General features: G+C 43.6%; 1 protein-coding gene across 1 annotated transcript in view; it reads left to right on the top strand.

Annotated features, from left to right (window-relative positions):
- Nucleotides 1-22,068, top strand: part of IFTAP (intraflagellar transport associated protein) — a 155,377-nt gene that overhangs the window by 36,297 nt on the left and 97,012 nt on the right. Inside the window, exon 2 of the mRNA XM_069221818.1 lies at nucleotides 6,668-6,812. Coding sequence (XP_069077919.1) covers nucleotides 6,668-6,812 — 145 coding nt within the window. The remainder of the gene's footprint in view (nucleotides 1-6,667; nucleotides 6,813-22,068) is intronic.

The following is a 22,068-nucleotide window of genomic DNA, read 5'->3' as shown; positions in this document are numbered from 1 at the left end:
AAGGCGAGACCGTTGCACTCATCCTTCTAGACCTCTCCGCAGCCTTTGACACTGTCTGCCACCACACACTCTGCACACGCCTCCACAACATAGGAATTCGCCACAAAGCCTTAGACTGGCTCACCTCCTTCCTCACTGACCGGACCCAGAGAGTCCGCCTCCCACATTTCCACTCCACCACCACCAAGATCATCTGCAGAGTCCCCCAAGGGTCCTCTCTCAGCCCCACACTCTTCAACATTTACATGATCCCCCTAGCCAACATCCTCTGACCTCACGGAATCACTATCCTCTCCTACACAGATGACACCCAACTCATCCTCTCCCTCACCCGCAACCCCACCACCGCCAAAACCAACCTACACACAGCTCTCCTCGACACCGCCAACTGGATGACAACTAACCACCTCAAGCTTAACTCCAACAAAACCAAGATCATCATCTTCGGCCCCAACAAAACCATATGGGACGACTCCTGGTGGCCCACCACCCTAGGACCCGCACCCACCCCCGCAAACCACGCACACAACCTCGGCATCATCCTGGACCCCTCCCTCTCCATGACACAGCAAATCAATGCTCTTACCCCCTCCTACTTCCTCACACTCCGCACTCTAAAAAAAAATCCTTCAAATGGATTCCCCCAGAGACCAGGAAGACAGTCACCCATGCACTCATCAGCAGCAGACAAGACTACGGTAACGCCCTCTGCGCCGGCACCACACTCAAACTCACACGCAGACTCCAGAGAATCCAGAACACAGCCGCGCGCCTCGTCCTTGGCCTCCCCCACCACGAACAAATCTCACCACACCTCAAAACCCTTCACTGGCTCCCCATAAACAAGAGAATCACATTTAAGATCCTCATCCACGCACTCAAATCCCTCCACAACACCGGCCCAACATACCTCAACGAAAGAGTGAACTTTCACACTCCCACTGCAACCTCCGATCAGCCAACCTCGCCCTGGCCACAGTCCCCCGCATCCAACGCACTACCACAGGAGGCAGGTCCTTCTCCTACCTCGCCCCCAAAACCTGGAACTCCCTCCCCACCAACCTCCGTAAAACCAAAGGCCTCCTGCTCTTCAGAAAGGGCCTCAAGACATGGCTGTTCGAACAGTGACCCTCCTGCCCCCCACCCCCCAAACGCCTTGAGACCCTCACGGGTGAGTAGCGCGCTATATAAATTTTTTTGATTGATTGATTGATTGGTTTTGTATTCAAAATGGATCACAAGGGATTTACTCATTCATCATATTACATTAGTATTGTGCAAAGTTGGGATGTCTGTCTACGTATGTAAACACCAACTAGCATGTAAGTTTGTGGGTATTCCTAAACTTCAGCTTCTTGCAGGCCCACTCCCACCATGGATGTATATGATCAAAGATCCTGTGAAGGGCAGGAAAGAAATCTGTATCCACAGTGGGAGTGGGGCAGGAACAGCCTGAAAGCCGGTATGGGTTTAGTGGAAGGGGGTTCTCCACAGGGAAAAGGATGGAAAATGTGAAATATGTATGTATGCATTTCTAGAAGTTCCCACATGCATCACTTAAACAAGCAGGATTAATTTCACACAAACTTAGCTTGGAATAAACAAAGGAATTCCAGATCTAACCCATACCAATTGAACTCTGAGACAGTGGCAACTTCCCAGGAGTGCTCCTCAAATCCTCTGTGAGTTTTCAAAATAGCTAAAATGTACTGTAAACGTGATTACTGATTGGCTCCTTGAAGATAAAGGGAAGAAATCAACATCCAGACTTGGACTCTGATGTCAGTGTTGACCGGTGCTCAAGCTGTACCGAATGTGTAATGGAGTTTAATGATGCACCACCGAGGCCAATGTCTATCCTCATTAAATTACTAAGGTTTCATCTCAACATCCACAGGTGCGATTATATTTCAGTATCATGAATATAATTTCAGCTGATAAATATTTCCCTTATTTGAAACTTTATTATGTTTATTTTCACTTTTTTTTTTTTACCAGGCTCAATGCATGTGTCCCCCCCCCAACCTCGAGAATAGTCCAGAATTGGTGAAATTAGAAAGATCAGTTCTGAGTGAAACACCTTTCCACTCTCAACTGCAACAAAGCAAATAATGTTTCACTTTGCAAAGGTTTTCTTTTAAACACCAGAAGAAACAAGAATGAAAAACCAATAGCCCAAAGATGGGCTTAGACCTATGTTTACCGATTAAAATATCTGCCTAACATTAAGATGCTGCCCATAGAATGAGTCGAGCAATATCTGTAGAAAGAGATTGTTTAGTGAAAACAATTTTGTTTAATAAAATGATAACTACAGCTCAACTACAATGGGTATTACAGGACTTACTGATGGCAAAAAGATTCTATCACAAGCAAACACGTTTTCTGTGAATACCATTTCCACAGTTCAAGAAGTGCACAGGCTCTCAGTCCAGTAGTCAGAAAAATTGACAAGAATCATGGACCCAAAAACTCCTTAAAAAACTGAACGTAATGAAGACTAAAGAATCAGTGCAATATTATACTAAAGCTTTGGACGAAAAAAAGTAGAATCTGTGATCTGCAAAGTACTCAAGATGCAACATTTCTTCCCTTCTAAATGTATCTAAATAAAGGAATCCTAGAGAATCTACAGACAACCGATGTATAAAGATCAGTCTATCTTTATCTAAAAGGGGAAATTAACGAAGCAAAAGCTTTTCGGGACAGTAAAGAATTACTCATTCCCTTCTCTAGCCGTGAATGCAGAAAATGTGAAGTTCTGTTTCTTTGAGAATAAGGTGACGGGTGGATGATCCAACAGAGCCTCAGCAGTTCGCGGCCATCTTGGCCCTGCATCTTGGCCATGCCTATCTCCTCCCCTTAAGGGCCACGTGTACTAATCCCCCAGCCTAGCAAGCCCATCACCTCCAATTTGTACCGCATTTTCCTAATGGGGTCCCTTTTTACTGTATTCAAAAAGACCATCTCTACCTGTGGTACCAGTGGTGTGACTTTGGAATTGTCCATCCCGAGCCTCCCCCCAAAGAAAATAAATGAATCCCACTTATATGCGCTGCAGTAAGAGTGGTGATGAGCTGGGATGCAGGCGTAGAGAACATTCTGTGCTGTCAGTTTCAGCAGGGAAGTTGGATCCTTTGCGTTTTCTGGAAAATTGAACCTTTGTAATGTTCGAAGTCATGCCCTTGGTGGATATCTGCCATTCGTAGTTGTTGTTCCATAACTTATGTAATTAATTTTGATATGATTCTCTACCTCCTCCACCTACCCACAGCGGATTCAAGGCTCATCTTGAAAACAAGCACAAAAAGTTCGAGGAATTCAAACAGCAAATTTACAAATAGCATGAAAACAAAGCTTTGCTTCCTGTTGCTCACCACAAGACTGTGCATCCAAACCACCAGGAGGGTGCGGGAAATCATGTTCTGCTGAGTCACAGCCTAGAGGAGTTACTTATGGCGGTGTTTGCTCATAACTGTTTCTGTATTTAAGGACATGTTGTTTCCAGCCCAGAAATTACCACCGGTGGCCATCCGCCGTGTGTCTCACACATGGTCCCAACCGCCACCCCCAAGGGAGAGCGGCTGTCTGCTGCCACCTCCTTGTGGTGCCATGTTCCAGTAACCAGTAGCATGTGTGCAATAACGCACCCCATAACAAGCACTCTGGTTGCATAACTAAGCAATCATTCTACTTAGATCACAACTGAAATAAATACATTGCACTGAGTGTGAAGGATCTGCATATTGAACCAATCATTTCTGCAAAGGTGCTGGTATGTAAAAGTCCCAGACTGCAGAAAAGCAAAACTTAATCCAGTTGAACAATGAAAGTAGGATTTTTTTTAGTTCAAATTAGCAAGGTCCCATTTTGGCCGCCGATGTGGAAGAAGTTGTTTCGCTGAATTCTACAGTGAAATAAACAGTAGTTTTGTTGCTGTCCATTTACTAACTCGTAAAATTCACCCATCTCAGTGCCCTGCAGACTCATCACGTAGCCCAATGTCAATATATTTCTCTTTTGAAAAATGCTCTCCGTGAATGCGTTGGGTACCACCTTCGAAGACGGCGAGAGCCCTAGTCCAGGGTACACAAAATGGTTTCAATTTTATTTCCCAACTGTTTCATCCCCTTCCCCCACCCCCCGGCAGTTATGAGGTTGAATGGAGAAACTGTATACCACAACACCCGGAGCTTTTTATAGACATTGAGCCATGGCGCACTAGCGCCTATACTGTGCTTCCTTCGACTTTTAAAACTTGTAGTGTTGTGTAACAACAGCAACTTTCACTGTTTGTCAGTGCTTAATTTGTAAATACCAACGTGCCGGTGCTCAGAGCTCTCCTCTGAATCACGGAGCTGCTGCAATTAAATATGCGAGCACGGAATACTGAGGCAGCGCAATCCTGAAGCCATCTCGGCCTCTAATCCACTTACAGCCACTCCCTGCCCCTTCATCTTACTCCTGTAGCGTTCTGCTTACTCCCATAGTGACGCTTTTTCGTTTTTCTCTTCCTCCGTCTTTCCCAAATGTGTCGCTGGTAACTTGTTCCCATTAAACCTTATTATTGTTGGGGATCGTATCTTGCACTCTGCAACACCCATCATATAGTATTTTGGTGGTTTTCGTTTGCTCTGAGTAGCTGTGATAGATCGTTTAAAATGTGTAAAATCCGAGGTTTAACGTGTCAATAGTGCTTCTTTTAAAACCTTCAAATTTAATAAGTGTAATTTTAAGGCAACTAGCGTTTAACGCACACAACTTTCACTGTGAAAAGTTTCTTCTGTCCATTTTACACCTTTCCACTTAATACTAATAGTTTTGAATATTTACTATAGCCTTATAGCCTGCCATTCCAGTGTTCTGATATGGTTTATTGCTGTAAAAGTTCGACAGTAATTGGTGTGCGTACCCCTGCGTTAACTGTTGAACATTCACAGCAACAGATGTGAAGCAGGTTTTTGCACAGCAGGGGAGGGATGAGAGAGGTTCAACCCCCTCCGCCTACTGGAGGTCTTTGTTTTTTTAAATTAGAACATTCTGCCTTCATGGGGTGGTATACTCTTAATAGCTTAATAGCCACCTGTACTGGCCATTAACTTCACTCGGGCATTTAACGGCCTGTATAGCCTGCTACGTCGGGCTATAGGGCTATATTAGAACATTGGAATGTTGAGAGCTCCATTGAAGACAATTGAGCAGCCGCAGGCCCGCTGCTCTCAACATTACAATGTCCCGATTCGTGACCTCTGAGCCTCTGCCTCTCTCTTTCCACTGCCTCTTCATAATTATATGCATTGGGCAGGGGGAAGTGAAACGCAGCAGGGTGCCCAGGAGCCTCCCCCCCTCTCTCTTCTCACAGCTCCCAGTGTCACTGGATCCTCCCAAGGTGGGATGGGGGAATTGTGCTCATCTCCTGGGTCTGCCTGGCTCGGCGGAAGGAGGAAACGCAGTTGAGCTGAACCCAAGGAGAACCAGGGGTTGACTTCATCCTCCTTTCACGCCTATTGCTGTGAATATGCAACGGGTAACAGCCGTAGCCCCGCAGCGGCTGTTAACTGTTGAACATTTGCCGCGACAACAGTAAAACCAAGGCTTTGGTGGCGTGGTGGGCTGTGCTAGTTATTGTATTGATTGTGATCACGGACTAGTAGCGAGATGAGCCTAATAAACCGAGAAAGTCCCAAAAAGGGTATTTATTTTGACTGGATGGGTTTTTCAGGATAAATCCTTTGATTGGGTATCTGCCTTCAGGGGGAAAGTAGTATTATTACCTTGTTCAGGTAGTTGGAAACAACAGCAAAAATAGGATGGGAGCAGCATGCCTGCGTATACAAGGGTTTCCTGTGCCTTGTGCTTCTGGTGCATGGGTGTTAATTGTGTTCCGCCATGTCTCATTCAATTCTATGTGTCTTCCGTCTCCTGTTATGTTGTCTAGTTTAATATTGGCGAGATTTCAGGACATTTTCTATTGTAACTTGACTAGCATCCACCCCACCTCCATTTATCTCTTATCGCCAAGCTTCTTTCCTGGAATACAGTTACATAACATTACAAAGCCCCATCCCACCAGTGCTCAGTGACAGGCACCTACATACACTGTAGATCAGGACATACATATTGAAATCTTGTAGAACTGACCAGGGTAACCCTTTTTTAGGACTTAAATCCTGGGGCCTATCACGTCCTAAAATTTCACTAATTATCTGATAATTACATGACAAGGATCAACTTCAGTAGTAAATGTTCCTTGTTGATTTGTATAACTCCAGAAATGATATCCATCCGTTCATGAAATACCTTCCCCCCAGCAACTGATAAAACAACAGTGACTATTAGGATGTTGAAAGAAGACCTTAGGGACATTCTGTGTTTAAAATGTCTTTGCTGCTGTGCTCATGCAAGGTGTATACTTTCATAGAGCCTAACAGCAACCCATGAGGACTTGCTATGATTAACTTTCACCGCGAATGAAGTCCAACACGATGGATTGCTGATTTGAAGGTGGACTGGTTATGTCAAATGAATTTCTTTGCGAGTTGAAATTGACACGTCCATCCTCTTCTCCTGAAGTCAGTCAAAACTGAAAGCCTTACCTAAAGACCTTCCTATGCATGTAGTAACATCCCAAAACCTTACCTTGTTTGTTTCTTTTCCTTTGATATAGGGTAGTACAGAGGGATACCTTGCTTGCCACCAGAATGCTATCATGGAAGAGGACAAGAAGATTCAGGAAGTGCTTGATCAGTTTTTGAGCAGCCATGAACAGACCTATAAGGAGTTTCTTAATGGCTTCACTCACCTTTCGACAGGTAAACTCAAGATAAATAACTATAATATATCACAGCTTTTTACACTAGGAATCGTTATGGATGAAATGATAAATCAGCTTATAATGATTAAAAACAAGCCCTCATGCAGGAAGACTTTATTAACAACCTACTCAGGTGACGCTGTAGTTAGCTTAATCTTTCACTAATGCATGAGTGTATTTTGGTCAAGGCCACCATTCAGCAACAGCATCACAATGGGCATTTCAATTCTAGTCCAGCAACGTTTTTTGATATCCTTTATTTGAATTATACATCAAAGCCTGCAATCCCTGTGTGGGAACCTTTCTCTAATTTCGTATTACATTCTACTTGTTACTTCAGTAGTCACCTGTAATAAGACAAGCATTGGAAATGCACTAAATAGCTCATTATAAATGCACTCTATCACTCAAACTTGCACTCATGCATCCATTCATCCACCCACTGGCTCATTCTCGCATTCACCTATTTACATATCCACAATAAAAGATGCATAGACACTCAACAAACTTATGTATGATAAATAAAAAATGCAGAAAGGGAAAAAAAATTGCCACCTAAATGTGACAGGCATATGTTTGCGGTAAAAAGTTAATTACAAAGAAAACAAAACATAGCAGTGGACGGCTACCTTGGAATGGTATACAGTGTAGTGTGCCATTGTATCGCTCCAAAATGGCTGACATCTTTCTTATAAACACTGCAGCCACTATGGAATGTTAAAACCATGATACACTATGGACCATTCGAACATGGTTATCTGATTTAAAAAAACAGTGGCTGTAAGGGATGCGGAACATTGCAGATGTCGTCTGTTGCAAGCGAGCAACTTCATAGCACACTCTGGAAGCTGCTTTGTGCTTGGGACAATGTGCACACATGATCATTCAAAATGCCATTACTCACAGAGCAAAAGAGCCAATGGCTGAAGTGGGCAGACCCTTCCTCATACTGTTTGCTGTCATGGGTGGAAACACAATGTGAATGACACCTAAACAGAGCAGTGACTTAATGGCGCTAAGCCAATGCCCCTCTATGTATTTGTATGTGTGCATGCATAATTGGTGATTGTTTTATTACAGAAGCCCGGAAGACAGCTGAAGCTGCTAGGTCAGCCCTAAAAAGTACTTTGATACACACACACTTGGCTGTGTGTGTGTGCTTGGCTGCACTATGCATAAAGTTACAATGATGTACAAAATTGCAATAGACAAAATAATGTGCAACCCATTTTAAGAGGGTCTAGTATGGATTATCCCAGTTCAAATCTCCTACCCCGGGATTTGTTATATGGGGTAACCAACTTTAAAACCCTTGCTTATGACGGTAACCTGTGACATTCCATGTAACAAAATACCTATCTTCATGCTTTAACACTGTTTAATAGCAATCCATCTATAAAGGCCTATTGCCTTTATCATACCCATTAACAATAAATAAATAAGGTGTCCTTCCTTTGTGGTAACTTTTCAGGATAAGCAGATGAGACCCTTGACATCTGATGTTACGTTTTCCACTGCGTAAGTCCGGTTTATAGTCTTTATCATTGGTTTGTCACACTAATCAACCCAGGCCTATTTGGGTTGTATTTCAGAGTATCAAGTGCAAACATAAAATCCAATATAAATATATCAATATGCAATGATGGGGAATTCCTGTCAGGGCATGCTGTTTGGGGTAAATGACAACAAGTCTTTACATTTATTTTGTCCTCCTGACAAGAAGGTCCAGCCCCCTACAGCAAATTAATATATCCAGAGCCTTGCTAGGATCCAAACCTTGACATAAAATGAGCTCTGCCCTAGTCAGAGAAGCTATTATCAGAACTGTGATATAATGAGAATGCTGAAACAACATGGTGATGGATGGAATGCTCAAATGAAACTAGAGCCACTGGCAATCCCTCGGGCCACATCCCACTCCATTGTTTTTAACCACCATGCCACTTCAGTTTGGACCTAGCCATATGCAAATCGGTCTTCGCCCTGCTCCTCATGGGAACAGTCCAGCCCAAACTGCCAGGCCAGGTCCCTCTGGAACTGTAACGCAAGGAATCTAGGACCGGTTTTGCCCTAGTTAGAGCACTTCAGCCAGATACAACTTGGTTCCAGTGGCACACTGAGCCCGGGACCTATTTCTGTCATTAAGAATAGTGAATCAGTACTCACTTATACATACCTACCTTCAGAATATTGTGGTAATCAATAGTCTGGCTGTAATATGTTTGTAGGATGAGTTTAAACCAATGTGTTCTGGTAGAATACTGTACCTTTTTTTTAGGATAAACCTTTCCATAAAGCAAATATAGACACAAAATGACTACAAAGTTCAAAATAATAGTTGACAAAACAATATATAACCCACCCTAAGTGGGCCCAGCAGGGATTATCAAAGTGCAGATCTTCTACCCTAAGTGTTTGTCAGATGTGGTAATCAACACCAAAACTGCTGCCTACTGTGATATGTATTAAAGAACAAAATACCTGATTACAGTCTTTAACACAGTGTAAATGTAATCCTCCCTTAAGCCCTTTTGGATTTAACATGTGCTTTTCACAAAAACTTAGGCAGACTTATTGCTTTTGTCCTATATTTTCATAATTACCACTCAGACTTGACATAACACTGCCTATGAACCAATTAGGCCTATAGCTTCTCACCATAACCAAGTAATGTCTATTGTTTGATCTTATGCTTTCCCAAAAGACAAATGGTGCAATGCAAGCACCAGTTTTCACCACAAGCACACCTCTTCTGCCCAATCAAAAGCTTGTATAGAAGAGCAATATATGGACTCAGCCCAAGTCTGTCTGTCAGTACTGCTTATTACAATTTTATGACAAGACCAGAGGATACTATTATGCATTTATCTTTTAATTCCACTGCACGCAGCACTTGAAAGTACATTACACCCTTAAACCAAAGGCAATCTAGAATAGAACATTAGAAACATATAAATAGTCCATGTGCAGAATGTTCCTCCTCTCTTAAATGCTGCTCCTCAATCAGATAAGTAGCACTTGACTCTTTTTAACCTTTTTACTGTTTCTAGGTTTATTATATTTTGCTTTAACTGCTTTCGTAAAGTATGGTTTATTTTGTTGGGTTCCAATTTATAGAAACGCTTCTCTGTTTAGTTTCTTTTTTGGGGGGCATACCTCTTAGTATAGCGTTCCAAGCGGCTTGTCTCTGTGCAGCCCTTTGTGGCTGCCTTTGTGGCAGTTCACTGGATGGCTGACACCCCCTTGGCATTTCCGGCAGGTTCCCAGACCTGCGCAAGGCCCCTGCTGAGCTTGCAGGAACTCTTACCTTGGTCTCCTCACGTTGTGCACGGCAGCGGCAATAGACCGGTGCTTGCAGGCAGAGGCGTTGTATTTTCCCACTGCAGCAAACCCGAAGGACCGCACGTTCAACTCCAGACGTGTGCAGTGGCTAATTAAAGGAAAGCGCTTGGCAATGGTATTTCACTGACCCAACGCAATACTTCAACACCGTTTGGATTGGGCTGAGTCCCTTTGACTTTTCATGGTTTTACGCTGCCGCCCAGAAAAACTGTAATGCATCACACTGCCATTTCACAGTTACAGTATCTCCGGCAACAGCCAATCGCCGGCAGCATATGTGCAATTCTGATGATCTAATATTATAGAGCCCTGCTTAAAAAAACTGGTTTCGGACAATTTAATATTTGTATAGTCCTGCTTGCAAACTCTGTTTTTTGTGGACAATTTAATATTTATAGAGCCCTGCTTGCAAATTTGTTTTTTCCTTATTGAGTACATTAATAAAGCTTACTTAAAATACACCATGTCTGAAAAAGAGAGGGGGTCTCCTGTGATCCCAGATGGGAAAATTAATGAGGAACTCATTAAAAATTAATACAATTTGAAATGCGTAGCTGTGGACGTGAGACAATTGATCAGGTCATGAGTAGAAAAAGAGACAGCAGGGGCTTGGATATGGATAGTTGGTCTATTTCGGAGGATGGTAGGAGGTAAGAAAAAAAGTAAGACCAAACGTATTGAAAACGGTTGTTTACCCTTGAAGAGAGAGGTCTAAGAACCTCAAAAAAGAGTGGAGGGCTCAGCATCTCAAAAAGGATTGGTGTCCAATGCGGCATAAAGGAGACAGGTGTCCAATACAGCACAATAGATTTGAGTTTCCCTAGTGGTACACAGGTCTTGGAAGCTCAAGAGATTGAGTTTATGGAGGAGAATGATGATGAGGAAATGTATGATGAATATGTACTGGCTCTCAACCAAGGATATACTGTAGATGATGACCTTGACTCTGAGGATGTGACTCCTTCTACCTCTAAAGACCTAATTAAGAATCCTCTAGGAGAGGAGAGGTTTTCGCCCCACCATATGAAGCATCTTAGGAGTTCCAAATATGGCCCCTTGAACATGTTGACAATTTTGTCATTAAAAGATGGATCAGGAATTCTCTGGAGAAAGAAGCGAGAAATGTCTATAAGGCTGGATGTTCAAGGCCGGTCATCCATGAGAGTGTGCCTTACTCCAAACTCGAATCCAGAACTTATTACATTCCTCTTCATGATGAACAGAAACCCCAGGAAAGGGCTCCAGAGGTCCCTCAAACTTTGACAGGATCGTCTACTTGACATTGTTGGCCCTCTTGCTAGAATTGTTGACATGTCTGAGGAGACATACCTCAAGGGGCTTCCCAAAGACCTGGATCTTTTGAGAGGCAGGAGCCTACATGCAATGGTTCTTCTTGGAAACGTGAATGCCAGATTGAATGCTGAAAGACGCAAGGTAGTCCTAATGAAAATAAATAAAGTTGGGGGATCTGGAAGAAAAGGAAGCCTCAGAAACCCCAAAGGGTCTACTTTTCAGTGAAGATATGGTGAAAAGTTTGGGCAAATATGTGCAAATTTTACTGCCCTTGACCAAGCCCTGAACAACCTGCGCAAGGTTTTCAGCGCAGGTGTTTTTGGCCTACCTGGCAGAAGGGGACTTTCTGCCGGCCACTGCCTTCAAAGGTCCCAGTACGTTAACTGTAGACAAAGAGGCTACCAATCCGGTGTGTCTTCAACTTTCTACCCCAAAAGTGGGTGTTATCAATGCGTAAGTGGAAATACGCCTCTTGTACAAGGCTCCTCAGGATACCAGGGTGAGTACAGACATTTCTCATTCTTCTTTCTCCCAGAAAAGATTTGAGGGCGTCTCAAATATTTTAGCCCTTTATCCCTTGGTTTTAGAAACCGTCCAGGGCTTCAGAATAGATTTTATGGAAACACCAATTCAGAATGTCCCTCAAAGAAGCTGGCATGGAAGGCAGATAAACAGAAAGTAGTAGACGGAGAGGTGAATTCTATGCTTGTAAAAGGGGCTATTGTAGAAGTAAATACAGAAAGTAGAGTCTTCGTAAGTACTCTGTCCTGGTGGAGAAGAAAGACAAGGGGCCTGTCATACATCTAAGGAACTTAAACAGGTTCCTAGTGTACAGACACTTCAAGGTGAAAGGGATCCATCTGTTAAGAGACCTGTTACTAAAAATTGACTGGTTGGTGAAGCTGGATCTGAAGGATACCTACTTTACAATTCCCATGCCCAAGGAGTGCCAACCTTACCTTCAATTTACTTAGTTTAGTTGTCTTTACCAGTTTTGTTCCCTCCCCCTTGGCCTTTCTTGAGCACCATGGTGCTTCACCAAGATGATGAGGGTGGCAGCATCCTACCTAAAAGTGAGAGGCGTCCGTGTGATCATTTAGGTGGACGATATCCTATCATGTCCCAGTGTCAACCTCCACTTTTCGAGAGACTTGGCCATGGTTATGGCACTACTGGTAAGTTTGGGTTTCATAGTGAACATAACAAAGTCCATTCTTATTTCTTCTCAGCCTCTGGAGTTTTTGGGGTTCACAATAGATACAATCAATGTGGTTCTGCTCCCTCCATTAATGAAGATAACCAAGATATGGAAAGAAATAAGGTATGTCCTCAAATAGGATTCTTTAACTTTGAGAGAGCTAGCAAGACTTAACAGTATTAACCAATTACTGATTTCGTTTGTCAAACCCTTTAAAGCGGTTACCACTGTAACCATCGCAAGGTGGGTGAAATGTACTATGCAGCAGGCTGGTATTGATTTCTTAAAATGTGGTGCTTATTCTGTAAGAGATGCCATTGGTAGTCAAGCCTCTTGGAAAGGTGAAAGATTGGTAGACATCATGAGAGCAGCTGATTGGTCTAGTGTTTCCACGTTTGCAAAGCGTTATTGTAGACCAGTTGAGCACATGTCTGATGTGGTCCTGGGGGCTACCAACATGCATAATGGTAGCCTCCGGCCTTGTAATGAAATACTGATTCTCCAAATTTAATGCGAAGAGAATCTGAATTTCATTAAAGACATGTTGGCTAACATTATCCCACCCTTCCTTCCCAGTTGATGGAATTTCTGTTACCTTTAAAAATAAACAATAAAAATGGAATGTAATATGAGATTAATAGTTACATTATTTAGTATTATAGGGAAATTGGAATGTAATGTGGTATTTATTTGATGTAAGTGTATTTCCTTTTTATTCATGGCCTATGGAACAGAATCTCTAATAATACAGTTTCTTTTCAGATAATAACCAGTAGGTCAGCTTCTCTGAAGTGTTTAGTCTGAAGCGTTCTTCTTGGATATTTCTTACTCCTCTGCTGAAGAAAAAAGGAGCAAGTTTGGGAGAACATCTTGCACATTTAAAAGAGAAGGAACATTCTGTGCATGGACTATTTATATGTTACTAATGTTCTATTCTAGACTGCCTTTGGTTTTATGATGTAATGTCATTTGCTAAGTGCTGCGTGGAGTGGCATTAAAGGATAAATGCATAATGCTAGCCTCCATGTCTTTAACGAAATTCAGATTCAAGAATCGCTAGTCTTGTTTTATGATCAGAGAAGTCTGGTGAAAGCTGCTCTGTCAAACCAGACCTAAGATGACATGGATTTTCCTTTGATGTCAGAATGCCTGCTGCAACAGCTAGTAGACAGTGTGAAAGCAAATTATGGCACACAATTATAACTGAACTCTAAGCAATCAAAACGAGAACCAGCTGTTCATCTGATCTGTTTCTCTGAAATGAACTCCCATTAGAAGATAGTATACATTTATGGCAATATGTTTGTATTTTTCACAGCTATAGTTCATTACACAAAGGTGAGAATATCTCTACATATTACAACATATTAGGAGTTGCAGCTATTTTTGAAAGTGGCTTATATTACTCTCGTGTAGTATGTTCTTGCAAAAGGCTCCTGGCTGCATGTTAAAGTGTTAAATTTCGTGCCACAGATTCCACATTTAGCCTACATATCTGCTACCATACCCTTTCATATGAAGGACCAAGATACTAAGGACTTAAGCTTTGTGTGGGAAGGATAATGGAGCAACCACGTATCTTAATAAAGAAATATGTAGGGCAGGGCTGTGGTGTGTAGAAGACTGCTACCTTCTACAGCACTCTGTGCAGGCCTTCTAACAAATAATTTTGCATGGCTGTTATAGTCCTCAACAAGCAAACAGACTGTAGCAGTTTTGTTTGTTTCTATTCAGTGGGCCAGTGTGGGAAGATGTCCTGGATATTTCTGTCTGGCACATCCCATGGCACACTCTTCCCAAAGTTCTCAACTTCAGGATGTTAGACCTGACAGCCTTAGGGTGATCTCCCCTAACTTTTTGCTCGCCTCCGTCCACTTTCTGGACACTGTTTTTGCTAGTTTTAGGACTCTGCACACTTTACCACTGCAAACCAGTGCTGAAGTGCATATGCTCTCTCCCTTAAAACATGATGACATTGGATCATACCCAGTTGGCTTATTTAATTTACTTATAAGTCCATGGGACAGTGCACTATATGTGCCCAGGGCATGTAGATTAAATGCTACTAGTGGGCCTGCAGCACTGCTTGTGCCACCCACTTAAGTAGCCCCTTAACCGTGTCTCAGGCCTGCCACTGCAAGGCCTGTGTGTGCAGTTTCCCTGCCAATTCAACTTGGTATTTAAAAGTACTTGCCAAGCCTAAATCTCCCTAAGTCACCCCTAAAGTAGGCCCTAGGTAACCCATAGGGCAGGGTGCTGTGTAGGTAAAAGGCAGGACACGTACCTGTGTAGTTTACATGTCCGGGTAGTGTAAAACTCCTTGATTAGTTTTGCACTGCTGTGAGGCCTGCTCCTTTCATAGGCCAACATTAGGGCTGCACTCATATACTTTTTGAGTGATAGGTTCTGATCTGAAGGAGTAACCAGGTCATATTTAGTATGGCCAGAGTAGTAATACAAAATCCTGCTGACTGGTGAAGTTGGATTTAATATTACTATTTTAGAAATGCCACTTTTAGAAAGTGAGCATTTCTCTGCACTTAAATCCTTCTGTGCCTTACAATCCACGTCTACCTAGGTTCAGTTGACAGCTCCCTTGTGCATTCACTCAGACAAACCCTAAACACAGGATGCTCAGCCTCACTTGCATACATCTGCATATTGAATGGGTCTTCCTGGGCTGAGAGGGTGGAGAGCCTGCCTTCACTCAAAGGACTGCCACACCCCCTACTGGGACCCTGGCAGACAGGATTGAAGCAGATATTAGCAGTGTGGCTTTAGGTGATTTAGATGGATGCTGATAGCCACTGGGTTATAGTGACAGATTGATCTAAAAAAAAAAAGAACTTGTTTTCTGGCTCTTGTATTGGTTGAATCTGTAGCTGTTCCCCCGTGAATAATGTGCTGTTATGAAGCTCAGCCTTATGTGAGTGAGTTATTGTGTTGTTTGGGGATATGTCAATATCCGTCTCGGGGCAGATGACTTTAGTGGATGTGCCTTGGGTAAGGCCACAAAGTTGGTTGCAGTCTAATGTCTTTACTGCTGTCAGACTTAGAATCATTCAATGAGAGTATGGATTCTCATTGTTTACTGCACTGCCATCTCAAGGTATATCATTTTGTGGAGTGGCATAGTGCTGTTGAATAGAAGTGTTTTTCTACCTACACGATCAAGCCTGAGAATGTTTAGTTACCATTGAGATGATTACCTGTGTTTGGAATGTGCTTTTCGGTGGGGGGGTGTTAGCATCTTCTGTGACTTCCACATTGCTGTGTTTTAGGTGTCCGGGGAGGAGGTTTTAAGGACAGTAGGGTATGCAGAGCTGGAGTTTTTGCTGGCAGTAGTTATAAGCATAAACTCCCTTTTCATCAGATTTAGTTAGTTAGGTCTTGGACATCCAAGCTTGGATACTGCAAAAGAGGATTTCAGAAGGATAAAACGTTTGGCATGTCGATTAAGAGTCCTGCAAAAAGGCTTTGGACTTTATCTTGCCTTGAAGGTAGGTGGCTTGTTTTTGTTTGTACAATAAGTGCTGACTAATTAAGGGCCTTTATTTCCTGCCGGAGAATGTCTTGTAATTGGCAGGCAGCACTCTTCCTGACTGGCTATAAATACTAAGCTCAAAATGTGGCCGCCCGCTTGGATTTGTTACTCCCGCCAGCACCAGTCATGGTTTCCGAGCCCTACCACCTGCGACAAGAACAACCCGGATGGCCTTGACAGTCATTTTCTTACTGCTGGTCAGTTCTCTAGCTACTGTGCCGAATTACACAGACCTAAGGTTAATGCACAAACCGGGCACTGCTTGTTTAAGGTTTCTCCTTTTCTAAACTGTATCCTATAGCATGAATTTAAACGAGGACGTTTTAACAGAAGAAAAAGAAACAAGCATTTTCAATGCAACGGGTCTCGCATTTGTTCGAGTTAGAGCTATTAGCGTTGTAAAGCAAAAAAAACAAAAAAATGCAGCGCGATCACGCTGGGTGGAAAATAAACAAATAGGGTAGTCCGGACTCCAGGCTGAAAACATCGAACCTCGTATGTTTTTGGTACTTTACTGGTGCTGTGTAGGTGGGCTTAACACAGGAAAAGGCATGACATATGCATGCCTTTCACAAATGAAAGCAAGCGGATTTTAAAAGGCAAGCCCATGAACCAATGTAAGTGACTGATGTGGCATGGGCGTGGTTTCAAGCCCAAAGAGAGATTACAGAATGGACGGAGCACTTTGTGCTCGCCCATAAAAAGGACAAAGTAACACAACATAAAAAAAGTTAATAGGATCGTTATCATCAGTGAAGAAACTAAAAACATACACTTAAGATTTAGCTCAGGGATCATTGTTCAAAGGAACCCCAAATTGACTCCGATTTCTTTCAGTAATTCTTGTTTGATATTTTCTGAAAGGCTTGCTGCCGAAAATCTCTCTAAATTAATCTTTTTTGAGAAAGAGCAGTTTTTCACCTAAGTCTAATTTTACCTTACAGAGAGTAGAAGGCTAAATTCAATGGTGGTCTCTGCAAGTGTGTTTAGGGATTGTGGGAATAAACCACAAATAACTGAAGAGGGCAAGAAAGCAAGAAAAGCACACTTAAGCTGTCTGTAAAGCATTCAGGTGTAGTTGCCTAAAGTGATGGTGTTCTTTTGTCACAGAGTAGCTCTCCCGTCAGAAGGAGTGTGCCTTACCACTAGAACATGAAGGGTCTTGTCCAGAAGTATCAACACAGACCCATCATTCTTTCCACAGGAGCTCCAGGTACACCAAAACCATTGCTTTCTCTTTCCCTCTCCCTCCTCCACTTCCCCCCTAGTCAGTCATCTCTTCTGATACTAAGCATTAACCTCAGGGGGAAATGGTGGAAGATCTTGGAATTCAGGTGAGCGGCCCATGGTGTGACACCCCAGGTGGCATCTCTTACCTAGCTGGCATCATCTCTACCCAAGCTGGCATTACGATATTAGGCACAGCTGTCATCGCCTGGTGCCTGGTGAACAACGTAATGAGAATGACCGTTTTTAATTTAAGTCCTTATTTATTATTAACAATTTGTAATATACTTTACACATGAATGACATTGACATTGAATTTAAAATTGACATAAAGCAATCCTGGGAATTATATCTGGGCAAACAAAACACATGGACATATTACATATAAACCACATAGCATTAGTACATGGAAAGCACAGAGAATTACAGAGGGCTGGACTGGTTCTTTAAAGGAAAACAATTATACAATCTATGCATTTGAAATACGTTTCCAAATGAACTTGGGATGCAAAGAATTGGTTTTCTCATCTCGTGCGCTGGATCACTGTGAGGAGACCTCTAATGATGAGAGAAACAGAAATATACATATTTTAATTACAGTACATTACAGTAGCTGCCCGGTTCAGTAGGCTTGTGTCCATCCCTGGAGAAATTTACACTTTGGCACATTCTTCAGTAATCATTTCTAATAGTAATAACTGAAGATGCCTAACAGAGCAAATTAAGTGAATCGGTCACCACATGGGGTCGGTCAGTCGGCAGTGTAGAAAACCTATGGAATACTTTTTTAATATTGTTAAATTGGGGATTTATTTCAGTTCTAAAACCTGCAAACCGAAGTAAGGCAGAAATGTTTATGAAAGTTTGTTGTTCGGAACAGTTTTCAACACTTTGATATGCTGGATGTCTAAAATAGTACAAATAGGTCACCCATTTTTATTAATTATAATTGTAAAAAAGACAGCAACATCTGGGATGCCTTGGACAGCAATTTTCACAATTAGGAAAATATTCCTGTAATTTACGTTCCAAAATATTGACATTCTAAAATATAACATAGTAATAGAAAAAAGGTTTTTCAGTCATGTTAGGGGACTAGTGCTGAAAGCATTTCATGTCAGTAAACCGGACTATTGCAGCATCTGTAAAGAGCTTTCCCTGGTCACTCCCATAGCGCCAACATGATGAGACTTTGACCTCCCTCTTACTCTAACCTTCCCCTCCTGCCCAACTCCGAGTCATCAACACAGTTGTAACCATTTGCGGTGATTGACGGTATGATTTCAGGGTTATCTCGGGGTAACAGTGTCCATCCTTGTAGTGAATTGCAGTCAAAGTTCATGAAGATTGTTGATCATACAGCAAGACTTCCTTCAGTTAAAGGAAACCTGGATTGTGTGAACATGCTTGCAAACTATGGGGCTCATTATGAGTTAGGCCGACGGATTTCACCGTCCACCGAACGTCCGACGGGGAGGTTGCCGCCACACAAGCTAACTTCCCGCCGGCCCCATTAAGAGTTTCCCACTAGGTCAGGGGGCAGAAACCTGAGTTTCTGCCCGCTGGCCTAGCAAGAAACAGTCTACAGCATTGTCTCTGGCTCGTAATCGAGCCGGCACCAATGCTGTAGCACAAGGTGCGTCAGCACCCTCGCAATGTGCAGACAGGGAATGTTGCGAGGGTGCTGGCTAGGGGGCCCCTGCATTGCCCATGCCAGGTACATAGGCAGTGCACCGGTTGTTTGCCAGCCTTTTCATGGTGGTGGTACCGCCATGAAACCTCTGGCGGCGAAAAGGGTCGCAATCCCAGGGCAGTGCTGCTTGCAGCGCTGACCTGGTAGATTAGGACCGCCACCACCGGGATCTCCGATCCTGATAGAGCTGGTGGTTCCCTGGCAGCCCGACCACCAGGGATCTGACCGCCATCCGTGAATCTGCCAGTCTAGTGACCACCAGATTCGTAATAAGGCCCTAAGTCTGAAGTTTGTTATTTCTTTTTACCAGGGATCTCTTCACAGAATAATATATTATGTGCATCTAAAAAGATAAAGTACTGAATTTTGGGAAAATTCTAAAAGTTTTGTTGAGTCCTGCAGAAAAAAAAGGACGGCATTCTAGGATTAGAGTTATGATTGGCTATCCGTCACCCATTTAAAACTGTATATTTATGAGGCGCCATTGTGTATGCATCGAAGGTTCCATCTTACAGTGCAGTGGCTGAGGGTCATCTTCAAGAAGAGAGTGCTTTGCTGACACAAAGAGCGTTAGTCCATTTGGTCTTGAATTTATGGGGGTCATTCTGACCCTGGCGGTCTTTGACCGCCAGGGTGCAGAATGACGGAAGCACCGCCAACAGGCTGGCGGTGCTTCCAAGCAACCGGGGCCGGCGGTTTCCCGCCGTTTTTGCCCCGGCTGGGCGAATCCGCCAGGGCAGCGCTGCAAGCAGCGCTGCCCTGGGGATTCTGACCCCCTTACCGCCAGCCTGTTTCTGGCGGTTTTCACTGCCAGGAAGAGGCTGGGGGTAAGGGGTGTCCTGGGGCCCCTTCACTGCCCATGCCCCTGGCATGGGCAGTGCAGGGGCCCCCTAAAAGGGCCCCATGAAGCTTTTCACTGCACCCGTCGCACCGCCGCAACACCGCCGGCTCCATTCGGAGCCGGCTCCTGTGTTGCGGCCCCCATACCCGCTGGGCCGGCGGGCGCTAACATGGCTAGCGCCCGCCGGCCCAGTGGGAATGTTGGAATGCCGGCAGCGGTCTTTTGACCGCATGGCGGCCGATTGGCGGTTCCCGCTTGGCGGGCGGCTACCGCCGCCCACCAAAGTCGGAATCAGGCCCTATATTTTTGAAGCCGTTGGCAACCACTTAAATTTTTCAAGTGTTGGAGTTGTGCATGGTCATCGGCTAACTCCCACCACAAGCTTCTCTGTGGCTTTTAGCTCTCCTGCACCCAGCTCATTGGCTTCTTCGGTAGGTAAATCTATAAACATGATGTAATGATATACAGTTTTGGCTCCGGTGTTGCAGAAACAATGTTAGCTGGTTTTTGCTCATGTATTCATGTGTGTGATTTCATATTATTCTCCTGCAGAGGCAGATTCAAAACATTTGCTGTTTTAACATGATAGCAACAAACAAGCTTGTTAATTTGATGTTATAGTTCTGGGACCTCTTGTCCAGTCATTATGCACGTAAGCTATATGTTCTCCTCCCCATGGATATTTACAAACGCCTCTGCTCTCCTGCTCGTTACACAGAACATTCCCATTCTGCTGTGAGTCAGATAGCCATAGTAAAATCTCTTCTCTGGGGCGGGGGGGGGGGGGGGGTCATGCTTGAGCCCACATGGATTGAAGAGGTCTGAAATCAAGCATAGCCGAACCGGAAGTCCTGGTGTTTTGGCACCGACAGATGCTGCCCTTGCCTTGTGAATTCTGCCCCATTGTGCGATTGGTGCCCTTGAATTCTTGAGCTGTCTGCCCCAGTGAGTGATCAGAGCACACGAATCCCAAATATTCGTGCCTCTGCCCTGCATACACAGTGTATGATGTTCCTTGGTATAAAAAGCCTCAGGTCCAGCACTGAGCAATGATTACACCCTGCACATCACACTGGAAACTCCAGCCATAGCCGCCTCCTCCTCCCCCCACCCCTTCCCCAGGGCCAGTGATCACTTAGCACACAGTTCTTTCACCCCAACCCATCTCAGCAACCCTTGTAATCATGTCACTGTTTCCACATCCATTGTCCGCATATCGCTCAACTTGTGCCCAAAACCTGCCTCTCTTTACTCTCCTGGCTCTACTTCACTGCTGTCAACTAAAGATAGATTAAAGAGCCAATCACTGCAGCGCCAGCTGCTGACCACACTGATGATGTCACATTCACCCACATCCTCACCTTACGCATAGAAGTAGCAAAGTCAGCCACTTCTCAATTAAACCCTCGTAATCATTTCTAATCTGCCCTCTGACCCTTCTCCCCATTATGGGAACACATTGTACTCAGAGTCATTGACGCCACAAAGCTGACTTTGTCCTGCTCTCTCAGGCTGTTCTCACCTCCACTTCCTACAGCATCTCAGTAGTCCTCTTCTGTTTGGCACTTAATCCATCTGTCATTTCTCAGTCCCCTCTGCCGTGCTTTTTCCCCAGCTCTCTATTACCCCCTCTTCTTGAAGATGAAATGGATGATATCTCTAAGCCTCTTGTGTCTCAACACTTACAGGATGGGGCCCACTGTCTTCACAAGAACAAACACCTTTTGATAGCATAACCTCGTCACCCCCTTTTATCAACTACGTTACATAATCAGCTTTCAGTAGATCACAACAGAAGTTGTAGTAAGGGGTGTACTGGTATCTTAGTTAGTGAAATTTCACAGGAGTCCAATCAATATGCTGGAACAATTACAGACAGTTGTCCTTGGTTATCTTAACAGGTTTTTTTTTTGGGGGGGGGGGGCAATTCCTTCAGGTGTTGTGTTGATATTAAGTTTTCCTACTGGTTCTGCTGTCCATTAATGCTTAGTCTTATGTTTTATTCTGAAGGTAAAATATTAATATGCTGCTTTATTGTGAACAAGACTTAAGAGAGGATGACACAAACTGCCTAGACTCTTGCACTTGGAGGAAAGATGACAGCATTACTGACTCG

The sequence above is a fragment of the Pleurodeles waltl genome, chromosome 3_1 (genome assembly GCF_031143425.1).
Source record: "Pleurodeles waltl isolate 20211129_DDA chromosome 3_1, aPleWal1.hap1.20221129, whole genome shotgun sequence".
NCBI lineage: Eukaryota > Metazoa > Chordata > Amphibia > Caudata > Salamandridae > Pleurodeles > Pleurodeles waltl.
This window is presented reverse-complemented; position numbering and strand designations above follow the sequence as displayed.